The sequence below is a fragment of the Austrofundulus limnaeus genome, unplaced genomic scaffold, assembly GCF_001266775.1.
Source record: "Austrofundulus limnaeus strain Quisiro unplaced genomic scaffold, Austrofundulus_limnaeus-1.0 Scaffold20, whole genome shotgun sequence".
NCBI lineage: Eukaryota > Metazoa > Chordata > Actinopteri > Cyprinodontiformes > Rivulidae > Austrofundulus > Austrofundulus limnaeus.
Genome location: NW_013952422.1, coordinates 839855 through 856389, shown reverse-complemented (window position 1 = coordinate 856389; position 16535 = coordinate 839855). Strand labels below are relative to the sequence as shown.

At 37.7% G+C, this 16535-nt stretch overlaps 1 protein-coding gene across 1 annotated transcript in view; it reads left to right on the top strand.

Annotated features, from left to right (window-relative positions):
- Nucleotides 1-15790, top strand: part of pdlim5b (PDZ and LIM domain 5b) — a gene marked incomplete at its 5' end in the record, with an annotated part of 32358 nt that extends 16568 nt beyond the window's left edge. Inside the window, 10 exon segments of the mRNA XM_014003717.1 lie at nt 4639-4672; nt 4965-5485; nt 7832-7986; nt 8076-8103; nt 11868-12031; nt 13686-13866; nt 13979-14159; nt 14467-14587; nt 14667-14782; nt 14859-15790. Coding sequence (XP_013859171.1) covers nt 4639-4672; nt 4965-5485; nt 7832-7986; nt 8076-8103; nt 11868-12031; nt 13686-13866; nt 13979-14159; nt 14467-14587; nt 14667-14782; nt 14859-14948 — 1591 coding nt within the window.
- Between the last annotated feature and the right edge of the window lie 745 nt (nt 15791-16535).

The window sequence follows — 16535 nt, the reverse complement described above, 5'->3', positions numbered from 1 at the left end:
GTGTAAAAATATAAAATCAAAGACAAAGAAAAAAACAATAGAAAAGTTTTTTTTCACCAGGGTGACCCCTACATGAGCAAAACGTCCTAGTTTTCTGTTTTTAAATCTTCCTTTTGTTCACAGGGTTACTTTTGTATGTTAGATTATGCTGAGAATGATTTTGTTCAAATGTCAAGCCGATCTTGTAGAACTTTAGTCACCAGAAGTCTTTGGGAAGTTGCTGTAGGAAAGTATGATAATTGATGTTTGTTTATTGTCACTGAAACACGAGCAGAGTGCAATAAAACACCACGTCAGAGAGCATGTGGCTCCGTTCTTCTAGCTGCAGAACCTCAAAGATGAGAGAGATCAACACAACCAAGGATATGATCCAACCGCAGGATTTCTTTTATGTAAAATCCTTTGGAAGGTACCAACTACTGGGTTAATGCATTTATCTGCTGTGCAGATGATTTGGTTTCTGAATGTTTTTCTTCTAGCTTTTACCAGCTCTGAAGAAATACTTTTGATCAGTGGAAATGGCATAAATCAAATATGACAGTTTTCTTTTTTTTTTTTTAATATATTCATTTCTCTTTTGATTATGCAGCTTTGAACTTGTTCAGGACTGCTTTTATATTAGGAAAATATGAAACTGAGATACTAGTGTTAAATATTGCAATTATGAAATCTGTTGTAATTAACTCATAAACAACACTTAGTGCTCTTTAGCATTTCAGCCACTTTTAATTAAACTGGATGTGGACAGTCAGGATTCATCTGATTGTGGTTGGAGGAGCATAAATGGAAGGCTCTTGTCTATCCAAGCTTTCCTTTATAATATTGGTATTAGACGCAATGATATTGTAATAACAAGGATATATCTATATATTGTGCAACCTTTGAGATTTGTTTGTTAAAGATGCATTCCAGTTGTAATTGTAAATCAGCATTATCGCATTCCAAGTTGAAAAAATACAATGGAACGCACTTAAAAGTTGAAATTTAAACTCAAAGCCTGAGGTTCCTAACCAGCCCCAACCTCAAAATCCAATATATCAGACTTACTCATAAAACGTTGCGATAACTGCAGCAATAAACTGTTTTATTTATGCCTCTATTGGCTTGGGTCTAATGGCCATGCACATAATACTGTCCACTAAGAGTGAGCATGTTGCCTCAGTGTTTGAATTCAAATAAATCCATTGCTATTGACTTGTATTGCTGATCGTAATCAGCCTCGTCAGTGTACAACAGCAAATCCTACTGGTTTTCCGACTTGCAATTGGAACATGGTAAAGTCAGGTCTGCAGTCATTCACAGATCTGCTTTCTGACCTCTGAGATAAATGGAAATTAATCACAAACTATCAACTCCTAGAATGCTCTTCCTTCCGTCTGCAGCCCTGCTCACTTATAGTCACAGCCACTCCACACCCAACAAGCTATAGCCCTACAGGGTGAAGTGGAGGACAGTAACACAGCCCAGCACCCCCACTGGTTCTTTGGCTGCCTTATGTGGTAGTCTGAAGAGAAGTAAGAAATCATGTAGGGCCGTTGACATTGTTTGGTTTTACATTTGAGCGACATGTAAACTAAAGGAATGTTTTTTTCTGTTGTGGTTTCAGTAATTTAACCATTAGAAAATTTTGGAACCTGCAGCTTGTACTGCTAAATACATTTCTATCTATTAGAATTGCAGGGTTGCTGCAGCTCGTTTAAACAAGTTTCTATTATTGTTTCACTTCTACAACTGGATATGACAAACGCATAGCCAAAATAAAAGGAGATCGTTTTTCTTTGGTAATTTACAAAAAGGTATTTGAGCTGGTAAGGCATGAGTCTGTGTTGAGAAAACTGTCTTATTAGCCTCTTCATCATTCAGTCAGATGCCAGAATCCAGACTGTTTATTTTGGCCGTCAAAGAGACACGGGCAGGGTGGAAATGCGTCAGAGTGTTTTGCCCTCAGGCTCCCTCCTCTTGTTAACCTCCTGTCTCTGTTATGGGAGAGGTGTGTGTGTGTGTGCAAATCAGTTCTGATGACCACCACAGGCTTCAAGATTTTTTTTTCTAAGCGGTCCTCTGCAGTCAACTTAATCTTTTTTCTTGTGTGTGTGTCTCAGATTTATCAACTTGTTTACCAAAACTGAAAGGTGTCGAGTTTCAGGCTTTTAACCTGTTGTTGTATCTTGTAGATATCTGTATCTCTGAGTACAATAAAGTGAAGCAGCCTGAGAATTCAGACATGTTGAGACTAAGTCTTCAGCAGAGGCAGAATTTCACTTTGAACCCAGTCTGACATGCTGAAGATCTTTTCCAAAAATAAACATCTTCTGATTTTTGAAATAAGTAAGTTTAGCTTCATTTTTATTAATCTGAATTTATCATATCGCCTAATAAAATGAGTGCTCAGATTTAAAAAAAAAAAAAGATTCTGTAGATTGTGAATGATTATCTTACCTGTTTTGGATCATTTTTTAAACAACCTCATTTTGGAGAAAAAAGGGTTTAATGTGATTGGATTGAAGAGCTAATGGCTAATTGGTGTGGAGCTAAAAACGACGTATTCTTAGCACAAACGTAGGAGAATTTGGGTTTGGTAGATTGTATATTTGTTGTCACAATACTTATTGGCAGTAAATGTTATATTGTTGGAAAGCATGTTAATTTCCCTTTTTAAATGGTGCCACATTTGTAAGGAACATGCATTTGTGAGAAGAGCAGTAGAGCTGAGTATGTAGGTTGCACACATGAAAAATTGGCCAAATCGTTGCCAAACAGCTTATTTTTGCTGTTGCTATTGACACTTGAGCTTCTGGTACCCCAGGTGCTGCCAGTCAGGTGCCCCATATATGATTTATTACCAAGAAACGTTGTTACAGCAAAGGAATATACCAAGCACAAATTTCTTTGCTTTTTGTGCTAAGGTTAGATTGCTGCAATCCTAAATCAGCTTCACTCTGTAATGTTTGAAAACAGTTTAGACAAACTTCTGTTTTAGTTTAAACTGAACACAGTGAAGTGTTGCTTCTAAACAGAACCTCATGGGAACTAAAACACCTTTTTATGACAAGTTGTTTGCATTAATCTTAATATTCATTATCATTAACAAACTTTTCTGTTTGAACATCAGATTTAATACAAGGCCCTGTATTTCTGTCTCTTCGTGATAGCAGCACAGAAGTGGGTCTGGCTCCACAAAGAGCAGGACAGCAGAGACCCAGAGCTGAGCAGATGTTCAGGGGACCACCCTGTCAACTGTTTGTTCAGTTTGCTCTGGGAAAACACAAAGGCAATCCACCCAGCAGCCTCAGCCTGGGATGCTTATAGCAGATACATACTGCCTTATTATTAACTGGAATGGCTTCAAAAAGGGTTGTGCTGTTTGATCTTTGGACCTTTTTACTGTTTACCCTGGCGCTGCGTGTTGTTTCTCCATAAGCAAGCACAATGATACGTCAGGGTGGCTCGCTGGAAAAATAAGTGGAATGTGTTTTTGGCTGTTAAGTGGAAAATTGTAAATGGGAGCATGGTTAGAGGTGACGTCAGCATTTGCTGCCAGGCGGGGCCGTTTTAACATCCTGGTTGTAGAGTTTGTGCGCTTCAGATCCGTCAGAAAAGAAATGTGAGAGTTTGTTGACGGTTTCCCTGATAGGCAGAGACGGGAAGGGAGTCAGGGGTCATACCAGAGTGCCTGGACCTGAACTCGCCTCTCTACCTCCACACCCTCGCTTTTTTATTTATTTATTTATTTAAGAAAATGAGGAACCTATTTCCTGCACACTGACCCCAAAAATAAGAGACGTTGATCACATAGTTTTCTGTTGCGTTTAAGTTGTAGTTCTTTGTCAACTCTTTTAAACCTTTTCAACTGCACAGGGACTTTTCTGTTTTAAAATGAAAGTGCTTATAGCGCACATAAAAAGGTCAAATTGAAATGCAGCAATAAAAGTGCTCGATAAATGATAAAATCAAAGAGAAATGGATGTTTTTTGGATACAGTTTTGTCTTTCTGCTCATCTCAAGAGAAAGATGAGAAAAAACAAACTGGCTGTTCTTTTTCTCCCACTGGAGTTAAAAATGTAGCAGCTGCTTCCGTCATGAGTATAAATCAGATGAATGCTGAACATCAACATTAGTCCAGGAGACATAAAGTCTTTCACACAGTACTGAGTGTGCATGCTTGCCAACCATATGAAGACATTAAAATATTTGTTTTGAAGCTTAAACATTAGTCAGGAGAAGCACTTGTCATATATAGATGATTTTTTTGGGATCAGCTGTTGCAGCTTGTGGTTTTTTTTTAACGTTTAACTGTTAGGGCTCTTAGAATATGTATAAATTATGCATAATTTTCCCCTGAAAATATGAGACAAATTCACACAAAAGAGATTTCTTTGGCATTCATTGCATTCTGGTTATGGGGCACTCAATTACACAATGCATGACTATTTATTTGTAGCTTTTGTTAAAGCAGATATGAGATCTTAGGACTTTTTTAAAGACATGCAATCCCATAATAAAGGAAAGTCTTATTTCAAGAAAAATGCAATGTTAAATTGATTTTAATTGCAAGTTGGTCCATGTTAAAGTCTGACAGCACAACTTGTTCTTAAATGTTGAAGTGAGTTTTAAAACTGTTTTTTGTTGTTTTCACAGACCCTCCACTGGCCCTAAAGATGAAGTGCACAAGGTGAACATATATTTAAGACCACATCAGACTCATCTGTTGGCATTAGAGTGCTTATTTTTTAATTTTATTTTTTGCACGCTTCTGAAATCATGTCAAAACATAAATTAGATTTGCATGTACAAAAACTTTGTTTTAGAGCACTTTATATGCTTGTGTGGCACAGGCATACCGTTCCATCCAGCAGAGTGACAACACTGTTTGGTTTTTATCTTGTAGTGCCAGTGTGAATTACAGTGCATGAATTTTTTTTTTGTGGATTTGCCGTCTGCATGTTATCTTCACCTTCATCCAGGAGGAACCTCAGGAAATCATTAAGCCTGTGCCAATCACTCAGCCTGCTCCGAGCACCGCTTTCACCAAGCCACTAAATCAGGCCAGTCCTGCATACAACAAGACCGCTCGGCCGTTTGGGGGTGGTAGCAGCACCGGGGTCACGGCGTCTTCCTCCCCAGCTGCTCCCAAAGTCGCCTCTATTCCCTCTGAGTCGTCAGCTTTCACCCCAGCTGCCCCCTCTCAACCACCGCAGCCTCCATTTGCACTGAAGTCCAGCTCGGCTGCAGCGAACCCAGCTCCCAAAATGAGCCCCGGCCACTCCGCCTTCACTTCCCCGTCTGCCTCCTCCACCTCCTCCACTTCATCTAACTCCTCATCCCAAGCCAAAGTGACAGCCCCCTCCTCCCATCCTAATGTCCCACAGTCCTCCGTCTATAACACGCCTATCAACCTGTACTCCAATGCCAATGCTTCTGAAGTAGCTATGGGACAGAGGCGGGGGCTTTTGGAGAGCCAGGGGCTTTCAGATCATGTTAATGGGTATGTACCACTCTCCTGACCAAGCATCGTTTTTCTTTAAAGTTGTAGTTTTTTAAGGCAGAGTAAGAGTTTTTTTTGTGGTTTGTTCTGTCAAACATCAAATACAAAATAAAATTCCCTTCAGATTTTACCCCATTACACCTTACCTCCAAAAAATATGCATCTCATTTGAAAAGCAAACAGGGGAACCACTAATCATCATCATCATCATCGTCAGCTGCATGTGAGAAAAATCCGAGACTCGTTTTACATCAGATTTACATTTTATTCATGGCAGCTGGACAGGGAGCATAATTCAGACATCCTGATGCCACTCATTTTAACTCACTGTGGTGAAGTGACGCAGCTGATGGAACTTATGTTTTTCTGTTTCTGAGGTTTAATGAAAGCACCATGAAGAGCTTCAGTCATCATTATTATCTGACAGCAATTCAGTTAGCCTCTTTTCTATTTAACTTAATACATTTAATTGTCAAGCCACAAGATTGCCATGTGAACATTTTGAGTTTTAAATTCACAAAAAACAACACAAAAACTGTGAAACTTGAGTCTATCTTAGGTTGTGTTAAACAAGTAACAGTTTAAGTATATATGATATTTGAGCTACAATTAATAAAATGATTAGAATTTTTTGTGTAGCAGGTATTTAAACAGAAACCTCATGATCGTTTCTGCCCCAACATTAAAGCAAAGTCTGTGAGGGCTGGGCTTCATCTGCAGTATTTTTGGCCCACTAATTTGTATCTCTTCCTGTAATTTTGACCAAAGCTGGATTGGTAAAACTGACACCAACATTTGAGAGAAGGCCTGCGTATCGGCAAGACTTTGGTAATATGATGCATATCACGACACAGGGGTCATGATATGATATATCATGATATATTGTGATACTGTAAGCAAGGCAATATATTTCCATTTTTTTCTCCAAAAGAGTAATTTAAAAAATCAGCATGCATTACATGAATAAAGTCGGATTAAATTCATTTTATTTTTATGCAATAAGAACACTAAACAACAGTGAGAACTGCAGTTGCATTTCACATTTTTTCTTAAATCCATCAGTTAAACCTTAATTAAAAATCAGTACAGTATCAAGAAGTGAAATATCGTGATATTTCAGGGCATCAATATTTTCAAATGTCAAAATCAAATGGGTATTAACTTTTTAGACTCCACAGTTATGTCTGAGACCTTGGAGTGTATTTGCAAAAGTGTGTGTTTTTCTCAACCCGCATGGTTTTTTCTTGTGGTTTTCTTTGTGCACGTTCTCACAGATGGGGACTTTTGGCTCATACTTCTATTCTCAAGTTGCTTTCTTTATTTCCTTTTATGGCCTAAATCCTTTTCCATGTACCCTTTCTTTGCCCACAGGAGGATGAAGAGACAAACACCAAGTTAGTGCCATGATTGAGAATTACATGGCTGCTGCTAACAATGAATATTTGTGTTCTGCTCTCTGTTTTTCTGTTTTTTATTAAAAGCATGCTTACACCTCTACAAAATTAACATCAACAAACCAGTAAACCTGAATCTGGGAGAGTGGGGGTCGGTTCATAATGTTAGAGTCTTTGTCTTAGTGTGTTTGTACCCAGTGGTGCCACACCTGTCAGAACTTTACCCACTTCTGCACCTGACCGGCTCACCTGCTGCTACCATCAGCGTTAAAGAACATATTAATGACAGTAATGTTCAGTCTGCTAAAACTAGACACTCACAAATGCTAAAACACAATGAAAGTTCTTACTTGGACTCTTAACCGTTGACTGACTTGATAATAAACTGTGCATGTGAGCACTCTAAATAAACACTGTTTTCTGAAACATCCAATAATTTTGGAGAAACAGACGGGACTCCATGTTGACGGAGCATTGCTACCATCTTGTGGTGCAGCTCTGACTCACTGATTTGTTTTAGAGTACTACTTTATGGCAGTATGTAATTTTATTGCCAAGATAACCTTCACAGTTTTGATATTAATAGTGAGACACGTTTTTTTTCTAGGTCATAGAAACTCCACTATCTTGTTGTGTTTTTGGCACTTTATGTGTTTGTGAGTGGATGAGAGTTTAGTTGTTGTGTATTGTACCTCACAACATTCTCATTGCTCATCTGCAGAACTCCACCTCCAGCTAGACCCAGGAGGTAAATGTAAAATCTAACCTCTGCAAAGTTCTGATGTGTATCTCTGGCTCCAGCTTTAGGATTGATTTATTTTTTGGATTGAATGTTGAGCACTTGTTGCATAAAATGTAAATGAAAAGAGTGTTCTTCTGTTTTTATTGTTTTAACTTGAATATTTTTGGAATAACTTGAGCAGTGATGATTTTATTTTTACTTTCTGTACAGGAAACCTGTTGTGGAACCTGAGAATAACGCCTCCCTCATGAGTGATGCAAGCAAGAAGCGCCTGATTGAGGACACGGAGGACTGGCACCCGCGGACTGGTACCACCCAGTCTCGCTCCTTCCGCATCCTTGCCCAGATGACTGGAACTGAGAAAGGTCTGGGCCAAACCCCTGTCAGATTTTAGACCAACAAAATGTGTTCTTTATTCTCCATTTTATCTCACTTTTCTTCTTTTTGGTTGCAGAACAAACATTGGAGAACAATGGAAAGAAGTAAGTGGTTTGTGTTCTTTAATAAGCAGTTTTTGACTTTGCATTTTGTTTTTTACTCTTTACATTTAAGGGTGGTGGTAATCTCTCATACAAGTAGTGCATTTTTTGTGCATACTGTACATAAAATCAATGTTTATTTGCGTGATGTACATAGTAGAGCTCTGTTTTGACATGGTTTATACTGTGACAGTGTTGTATCTAGCTTAGTGGCATGGCTAACTGGAATGCGGTTTCCTACAGTTTGTTGGGAAATTGTGTCACTACCACTTCCCAGTCCTGTAATACAATGTTAATGGAACACCCATCTGTCTCTTTGAGAACCTCCTACTGTTTCTGACACTCCCACTTCAGCACATCTTCACAACAATGCTTTGGGGGGAGGGGTGTTTTGTGGGGCGGGAGCTCGATTGACTACTGAGCTTTAAAGTGCCTGTGACATGCACATTCATGAAATACAAAAAGTCAAATAAAATATATTTAGGAAACTTGGCATAATACCCAATTTTCCCCATTATGTCACATAATTGGCTTTTCTTTTGAACTTGGCTCAGCTAAAGTGAAACAGGAAGTGACATCAAAAGGGGAACTCTTTTGAAAAAGAAAACTCCCTGGTTTTATTTTACTTAAACAATATTATTTGAACTATGACTCTTTCTCATCTCTCTTTAATAATGATTAAAATAATCTAAAGATAAATCAGATTCTTCGCTACAGTCTGTGCTGTTAGCCATTTTAGCAACGCTCTGTTCGCATGCAGACATTCCCCTTTGACATCACTTCCTGTTACTTCACATGCAAATATCTCAACAACTGTTCATGTCAGCGGTATGAAATATTTTTTTTACAATATGTCATCAGTGTTATTCTTCCAAAACTACATTCATTTTTATTACAAAAATTTGACATCACAGGCACTTAAAAGTTAATCTTTTCTTTGACTCTCGTGTTCTAAAGCTTGTTAAGACAGATTTTAGAGTCAGTGGAGAGAACTTTTTTTTAAATGAATGAAAACAGTGCACCTATACCTTGGTGTTATTTATTAGTGTACCTTTCGATGCAGTTTTTTTTTAAATCCCTTCAATTCCTTCTCTGTTTACACCTGTGCTGTCTTTCACTTTGTTTTCTCCTGTTGTAACTGCCTTCTTTTTCCTCCTCTTTTTATTGTCTTATTGGGCTAATCAGAGTGAGCAAGTTGGACCGAGAAGTTATAGGACACAAGTACAACAAGCTGAGAGACTGGCACCATGATGTTTCAGCTCGAGTGTTAAATGTGCAATAGTAAACCACTTGTTTTGTCTTTTTGTTTGGTTTTTGACCATAGTTATTAACTTTTACTACCAGCATTTATGCAATTTGGCTAACCAAAGACTTTTTGTTGAATGTCCATTTCCAAAACAAGACAGCAAACTGATGGTCATGTTGTAATAAATAGTTTTTTATCTAGTAATCTAGGATTTATGCATGTGTACTAATACATGTTTGTTATTTTTGATGAAACACATTGTGCAACTGAGCCTCCACTTTCCTCTGTATTCTTGTTTTTCTCACTGGGTCTTTGTTTTCTCTTTTTCTAAACTAACTAATCTGTGTCATCTTTTGATGGTTTTATCTCAATAAACCAATTTTCTTTGCTGCTTTTACTTCTCTCCTCATCTTTTATTTCTTGTAGTCTTATCTTGGTAGTTTTAAAATGTATTTAGTGGAAGAAAAGATCACTATCAGACAAAATGAAATCAAAGGTTGTAATGTTTTCTGCACTTGACATACATTCAAACCATTACAACTATGCAGTGGGGTTTAACTTTAATTTACTGAAAATATGAACAAAAACAGAAAAAAGCAAATGTCAACAAGGAAAAAAATGAATTAATATTTTATGTAAAAAAGAATTTGTAAAGAAAACACTGTTATATCTTTCAAGTAATGACACGATAGAGACTCATGCTGCTCAGTTTCTCCTAAATTTTTAAAGATTTATTTATATTTTTAAGAAAACAAGGCAGCATAGTGTGTTTGTGATCCTGTTTTATTTGGGTCAGCATAATAATCAACACATAAGACACATTACAATTTATCATTTGGAGCACTTTTTGGCCACTTTTATGTGAAAATGAATAAAATGTCTTTCAACACCTTAAAACCCTTCCAAATGTTTATAAATCCTTATGTACTTTGCACATTTTTTATTTGGATGTGCTTATTTGTGCCCATTTCAGCATTCTTCAGCTTCTTTTTTTTGTTGTTGCTATTTTGGCTTTTTGTGCTATTTCAGTTAACTTTCATTTCCTTTCTGCTAATTTCAACCTTTTTCTTTCTGCTTTTTTCTACCTTTAACCTTCTTTAGCTGATTTTGTGGGCAGCTGTGGTGGAGTGTTTAGGGGAGTCATCCTGTAACCGGTAGGTTGCTGGTTCGATCCCCTGTTCCAGCCATATCTCAGTCATTGTGCCCTTGGGGAAGGTACTTCATCCACCTTGCCTACAGTTGGTGGTCAGAGGTCCGGTGGCACTGGTGCATGGCAGCCCCGCCTGTGTCAGTGTGCCCCAGTGCAGCTGTGGCTACAATGTAGCTTACCACAATCAGTGTGTGAATGTGTGTTTGAATGGGTGAGTGATGAAGTGTGAAGCTCTTTGGAGTCCATGTGGACTCGATAAGGTTCAAGCCATTACCCATTTCAGCTAATTTTATCATTTTTCTACAAACTTCACTTTTTGCGATTATTTTAGCTTCTTACTTCTTAAATTGGCAAACATTTGCTCTTTCTGCTTTTTTTATGCACATTTCTTTTTAAGAAATTTTTAGCTCATTTCAGCTTTTTTAGCACATTTATCACAAAATGCAACATTTTTGTATTTCTACTAATGTGAGCTTTTTTTCACTGTCCTTTTTTGTCTGTCTACTAAATCCAATTTGATTTTAGCTACATTTATGCTCTGCTCCACTTTTTTGACACATTTTTGCTAAAAAATTTCTACTGGTTTTCCCTGTTTTTCCCCCCTACTTTCAGCAAATGCCAGCTGTTCATAGTGAACTTACATTAACAGTTTAATTAATAAACACTTTAAGCTTGTTCAGCTGTTTTCAGCAAAAATCTGTCAGCAATAAGCATTCACACTGCATTTTGACAGAAAAAGCAAAAATATTTAGTTAAATTTTTTTATGTGTTCTTTTATTCATTCAAAAAATATCTACCGGTATATACAATAAACACAAATCATAAATTAAATTAAGCAGAAAGAAGAAAAAATCATATTGGTCCCTCTTTTTCCCCCCGAAATAAATTCAAACAATAATAATGTACAAAGAACAATACTGAGTTCTTCTCGAACAACAATTCTTTTCAACACACACACTATACTGTATCGATTTCTTTAACAAACAAGCCTTTAAACGTACAAATTGATCCAGCAGTTTTGACTTCAATCTCAGGATTATTCCACAGACCTGAAGTACTCTGCTCCTTCAAACTAGTTCGAAACTTAGGTTTTACAAAAATCTCCATTCCCTTAAGATTATATAACTCGATCTCTTAACAAAATGTAATAGAATATTTAAAGGTAATATGTTTTTTGTGAGCCTTATCTGTAAAATATAATCAACCAAATTGTAGAAATTGAAAAACTTCATGTGATAAAATTATGTATTTGATGGGCGACCGTAATTGATGTAGCCTAATAGTAAATTAATAGTCAGAGACAGCGCAACAATATTTAAAAGGGTGTGTATATCTGTGATATGATTTATACCAAGTGTGTTTGTTTCCCAGTGAGGCTGTCGATAAAACCACTCCCGCTGTGCACACATCGCCTGCAGCAAAAATGTTTTCCAAATCTGCCGTGGCACCGAAGAACGGTAACGTCGTCCCTGCTTCTACATACAAGAGTCCAGCAGCCCAGAATAAACCCTCCTTCCAGCCTGGAGCTCCATCAGGTAGGCTCCTATCCCTCCTCACCTTCTTGTTTCTACTTTACTTTTTACACTCTCCTAAATAGTGGTGGTCTTCTGTACATGTTGTTTCTTGTTTCAGCCTACAGAGGGCAGCTCAACTCAACTTTTAAATTACTGAAGCTCAGCTATAACTTTTTATAATAGCTTTAATACCTGACTCTGAACAGTTTAGGATGATGGGCTCTATAAAACCTAAAGGTATTCAGTTAATTAGCTCAGGTTATTGGTTTTGCCCTAAGCTCCCTTTAGTCAAATAGATTTTTAATGAAATGAATATAGATTTTATTTTGTGTGAAAGCCACTCATGAAACACAGCAGTTCCCACCATGATACTTCAGGCTGGTCAGTGTAAAGATTTGCCAGAAGGCATCTGTCATTATTAGCAATACTTCTAAGAGAAAAGTTTGCCCACACACACAAGAACAGACACTCTATGTACCCTGACATATTTCTCAAGAAATGCCACAGAGTGCTGCGTAGGCCACAGTAGCTCTCTGTTGGCTGATTTATCAGATTAACACTCACTTGAGTTCAAGTAAACAAGCCCAGATTTCATGATGGAGGGGGCTGTTGGGTGGAATGTACAGGGCATTCATTTATTCATCCAAAAATGCAGTAAATTTAGGGAATTTTACCGTAAGTACCCATTTAAAGATGCAGTAAATCACTAAATGTAAGAGGACTTGTGTGTTTGGAGTTACTGAGTCGGGGAGACCATAAACAGCAAACAGCACCAGGTACACAGCCGAATGTTTTAGCACGTACTGAAGCTTCTTTAGACACTTTACAACATTTCAACTTTTACTTTGGATTCAAAACTTTTGTTCAAACACGTGTTCTAAAGAAAATGTTTGCACTGATTTCATTCTATCACATTTGATGTCTAATACCTGCACACTTATGCAACTAAAAGACAATTTGTTTTATATTTTTCTCTGTGTAGTTATTTTGCTTTGTTGGTATTTTATTTAAAAAAATGAAGACACTATTGATTTGTGTAACTTTTACTTTTGAACTGAAACTGATTAGTTNGTAATGTATAGTGTAATCCAAGCACAAAAAGTAAGGAACTTACTGTCTAGTTAATAATATATTTGCTGTAACAATACTTCTTGGCAAAAAATCTTACAGCGGTCACCTGATTGGTAGCACCGGGGGAAATTAGAAACTCAAAACATGTCGATAGTGACTGCAAAATAAAGAGTTTGGCAGAGAAGATTTTACACATTTTTAATGTGCACAACCCACATACTGTGCTCTACTGCTCGTTCCACAAATTCATGTTCCTTACAAATGTGGCACCATTTAATAAGAAAATTATAACAGGTTTTCTAACAGTAGAGAATTTATTTCCATAAAGCGTCTGTCAGTGTGCCCCAAGGCAGCTGTGGCTACAATGTAGCTTACCATCATTCGTGTGTGAATGGGTGAATGACTGTAGTGTAAAGCGCTTTCGAGTCCCCATGGGGCTTGATGATGCGCTATATAAGATCGGTCCATTTACCAAGAAGCATTATTAAAACAAAGAAATAATCTAACAAACACAAACTTCCTTACTTTGGTGCTAATTGAATTTACTTAACCTGTTCCAGTTTACGTTTCATGTAGACATTTGCTCATTATTTTTCCACCTCAGGCGCTCCTAAATTGGGTGCAGGTCCTTCATTTGGAAAAGTTACCACTCCTGCTGCAAAAGGAGCAGACCGTCCCACTCCACAGCCTCATCCAGAGGACCTGAACTCTCTGGTGCAGCGTGCTGAGCACATCCCAGCTGGTACCCGCACCCCCATGTGCTGCAAGTGCAATAAAGTCATCAGGTACGTCAAGAGGGAACCGCATTTACTGTAAACCAATCTGAAGCAATGCTTATGATTGATGACGGGATTCAGAAACTGTGATCAGAATCTGTCGCTCACATGTTTCTACTAGAGGCCCGTTCCTCGTGGCCATGGGCATGTCGTGGCACCCCGAGGAATTCAACTGTGCTCACTGCCACTCCTCCCTGGGAGAACGTGGATTCGTGGAAGAGAAGAACCAGGTGTATTGTGTGCGCTGCTATGAACAGTTTTTTGCTCCAACCTGCGCCAGCTGCCACCAGAAGATTCTTGGGGTGGGTTTAAAATCCTGGAGTTGTGTTCACTGTATTTGTGTCTGCAAGGTTTTATTAACTAGAATTAAATGAGGGGGGAAATGGCCTGTTTATGTGCTTGTACCTTTTCATTAAATCCTATATGTAGAATTAGATTGGATTGTTTGCTGATGTGCATCACTTAGGTGCAGTCATTGATGGGGGCTCAGCAAAATCCAGAACCAAAACATACACTTCTTACTCAATTTATATATTTTAGAAATAGTCTGTCAGAACAATGTAACACAGTAATAAAGCGTTTATTGTTTTTGTCCATTTTTCCTTGCAGGAAATCATGAATGCCCTGAAACAGACCTGGCATGTGTCTTGTTTTGTCTGCACCGCTTGCCAACAGCCAATCAGGGGCAACACGTTTCACATGGAGGACGGGCAGCCATACTGCGAAAGAGGTACAGAGAAAAGTAGCTAAAGCAAAACTGTTTATTTTTGCAAACAGACCAACCTTTTGTTCACGTACCATTCAAACAGACTACTACACCATGTTTGGGACCAACTGCCATGGTTGCGACTTCCCCATTGAGGCGGGAGACAAGTTCCTGGAGGCTCTGGGATTCACCTGGCATGACACCTGTTTTGTGTGTGTGGTAGGTCCTGGCCACGGTTTGTCTAAATAGTTTGTGACTAAAAGAAAACACTTCATCTGTCCGCCTCTCTCCGCAGGTCTGCTCCACTAGTCTGGAAGGCCAGCCTTTCTTTTCCAAAAAAGACAAGCCCTTGTGCAAGAAACACGCCCACTCTGTCAACATCTGATCTGGCCTTCTGAAAATGAAAATAAACTAGAACATCATCAGTTTGCAGAATTGTATTGGATGTAAAAGATTTCCACAACAAAGCAAATCGATTTTAATGGAATGACAGCTGATTTAATGTGCTGCTGGAAGCTTTGTTTTCTTTTCCAAGTATTTTGTTGGTTTGCTCTTGTCATTTCTAACTCTGCTCTTTAGCTAAATGTGCTAATTTGAGTACATCTCCGTTCACTGTTAGTATTTGTGCAAACAAATTTTAATACATATTTGGGATTAGGCTTTTTCTTCCTGCCAGAGCTTTAAGGTCATCATAACTTGTGTTCAGCACAGAATGGAAGAGCTGACTGCAGTATCCTACTGAACCCCCTCAGGGGGTCTTACTTTAGAAAAGATTACAACAATAAAAGACCTATTTATTAGAAAACAAGATTCACGTTGTTTGGACACAAAAAGGGAATGATTATCAGAGTTTTGTGTTTTTGTTGTTTGGTTTTTAGTCATTCCTATTAGATAAAGTAATTTTTAGAAGTGTGCAATTTATACATGTTAGATTTGTTATATTGTTAATGCATTGAGAAATGTTTAAAAAAGCTCAGTAATGACGAAACACATCAAGTATTAGCATCTGGTTTAGTTTGGTACTGTCCACAGCTTATCAGATCAATGAGCAGGTAAAACTGTTAGCTTCTTGTGTTAATATGCTTATTGTTAGCTTCTTGTGTTGATATGCTTAAAGAAATATAAACATAAGACAAAGAAAATTTCCCTTCTGACATGTTATAACCCATTGAGGCTTTTGTGATGATTTAATGGAATTTGCTCAATAAAGATAAATTTTAATATACATCTTCAGAGGTTTTTTTCTCTTTTTTAAATCAAAGTGTCAATATAAAAAAGAATGAATTTTGTCGTTTGCTGTCTTCCCTCTTAAAAAAAATCAGTTGAAATATTAGTCTACTAACTGTGATGCTTTAAATTGACAGTAATGATAGAAAAAAAACATTCTGAACCCCTATAAATCAAACCTGAATGAACTTGTCCAGAGGCTAAGCTTCTATGTGGTTTTAAACCAAAGCTGAGTGCATTATTTACGCTGAGTGCATACCCACATTTCAGACCTACATGTTTTACGTGTGGAAATAACTACAAGAGTAAACTCTTTCAAACTGCACCATTTGATATGTGTCAGGATAATCTTTGTCATGATTAATTTTACAGTTTGCATTGAGTACTTAAAAAAAATAAAGCTCCTTTATGTGTTTGTGCATTTTGATAAGTAGCTGTAGCTGTCCCCAGTAATAATTTAGGGAAAGTGGCAGGTTTAAACTGTATTATAACCCCTACATTCACTGTCCTATAGATTTATTTTAGCAGATAGAGCAGAAGATAAGTGAATTTATTATTTAACCTTCACGTGCCGCACTTCTTCAATACGACGTAGGTGGGACCCATACGCGCGTGCGCTGGGCACACGAGATTCTAAACTAGTAGTGGTGCGCGCTTAGGGAAACACTCGCCACAAAACCGAGGAGACGCTGACAAATTTAAAAAAAGAAAAAGAAACCGGAGAAGAGTTCAAGTCGAGACGAAT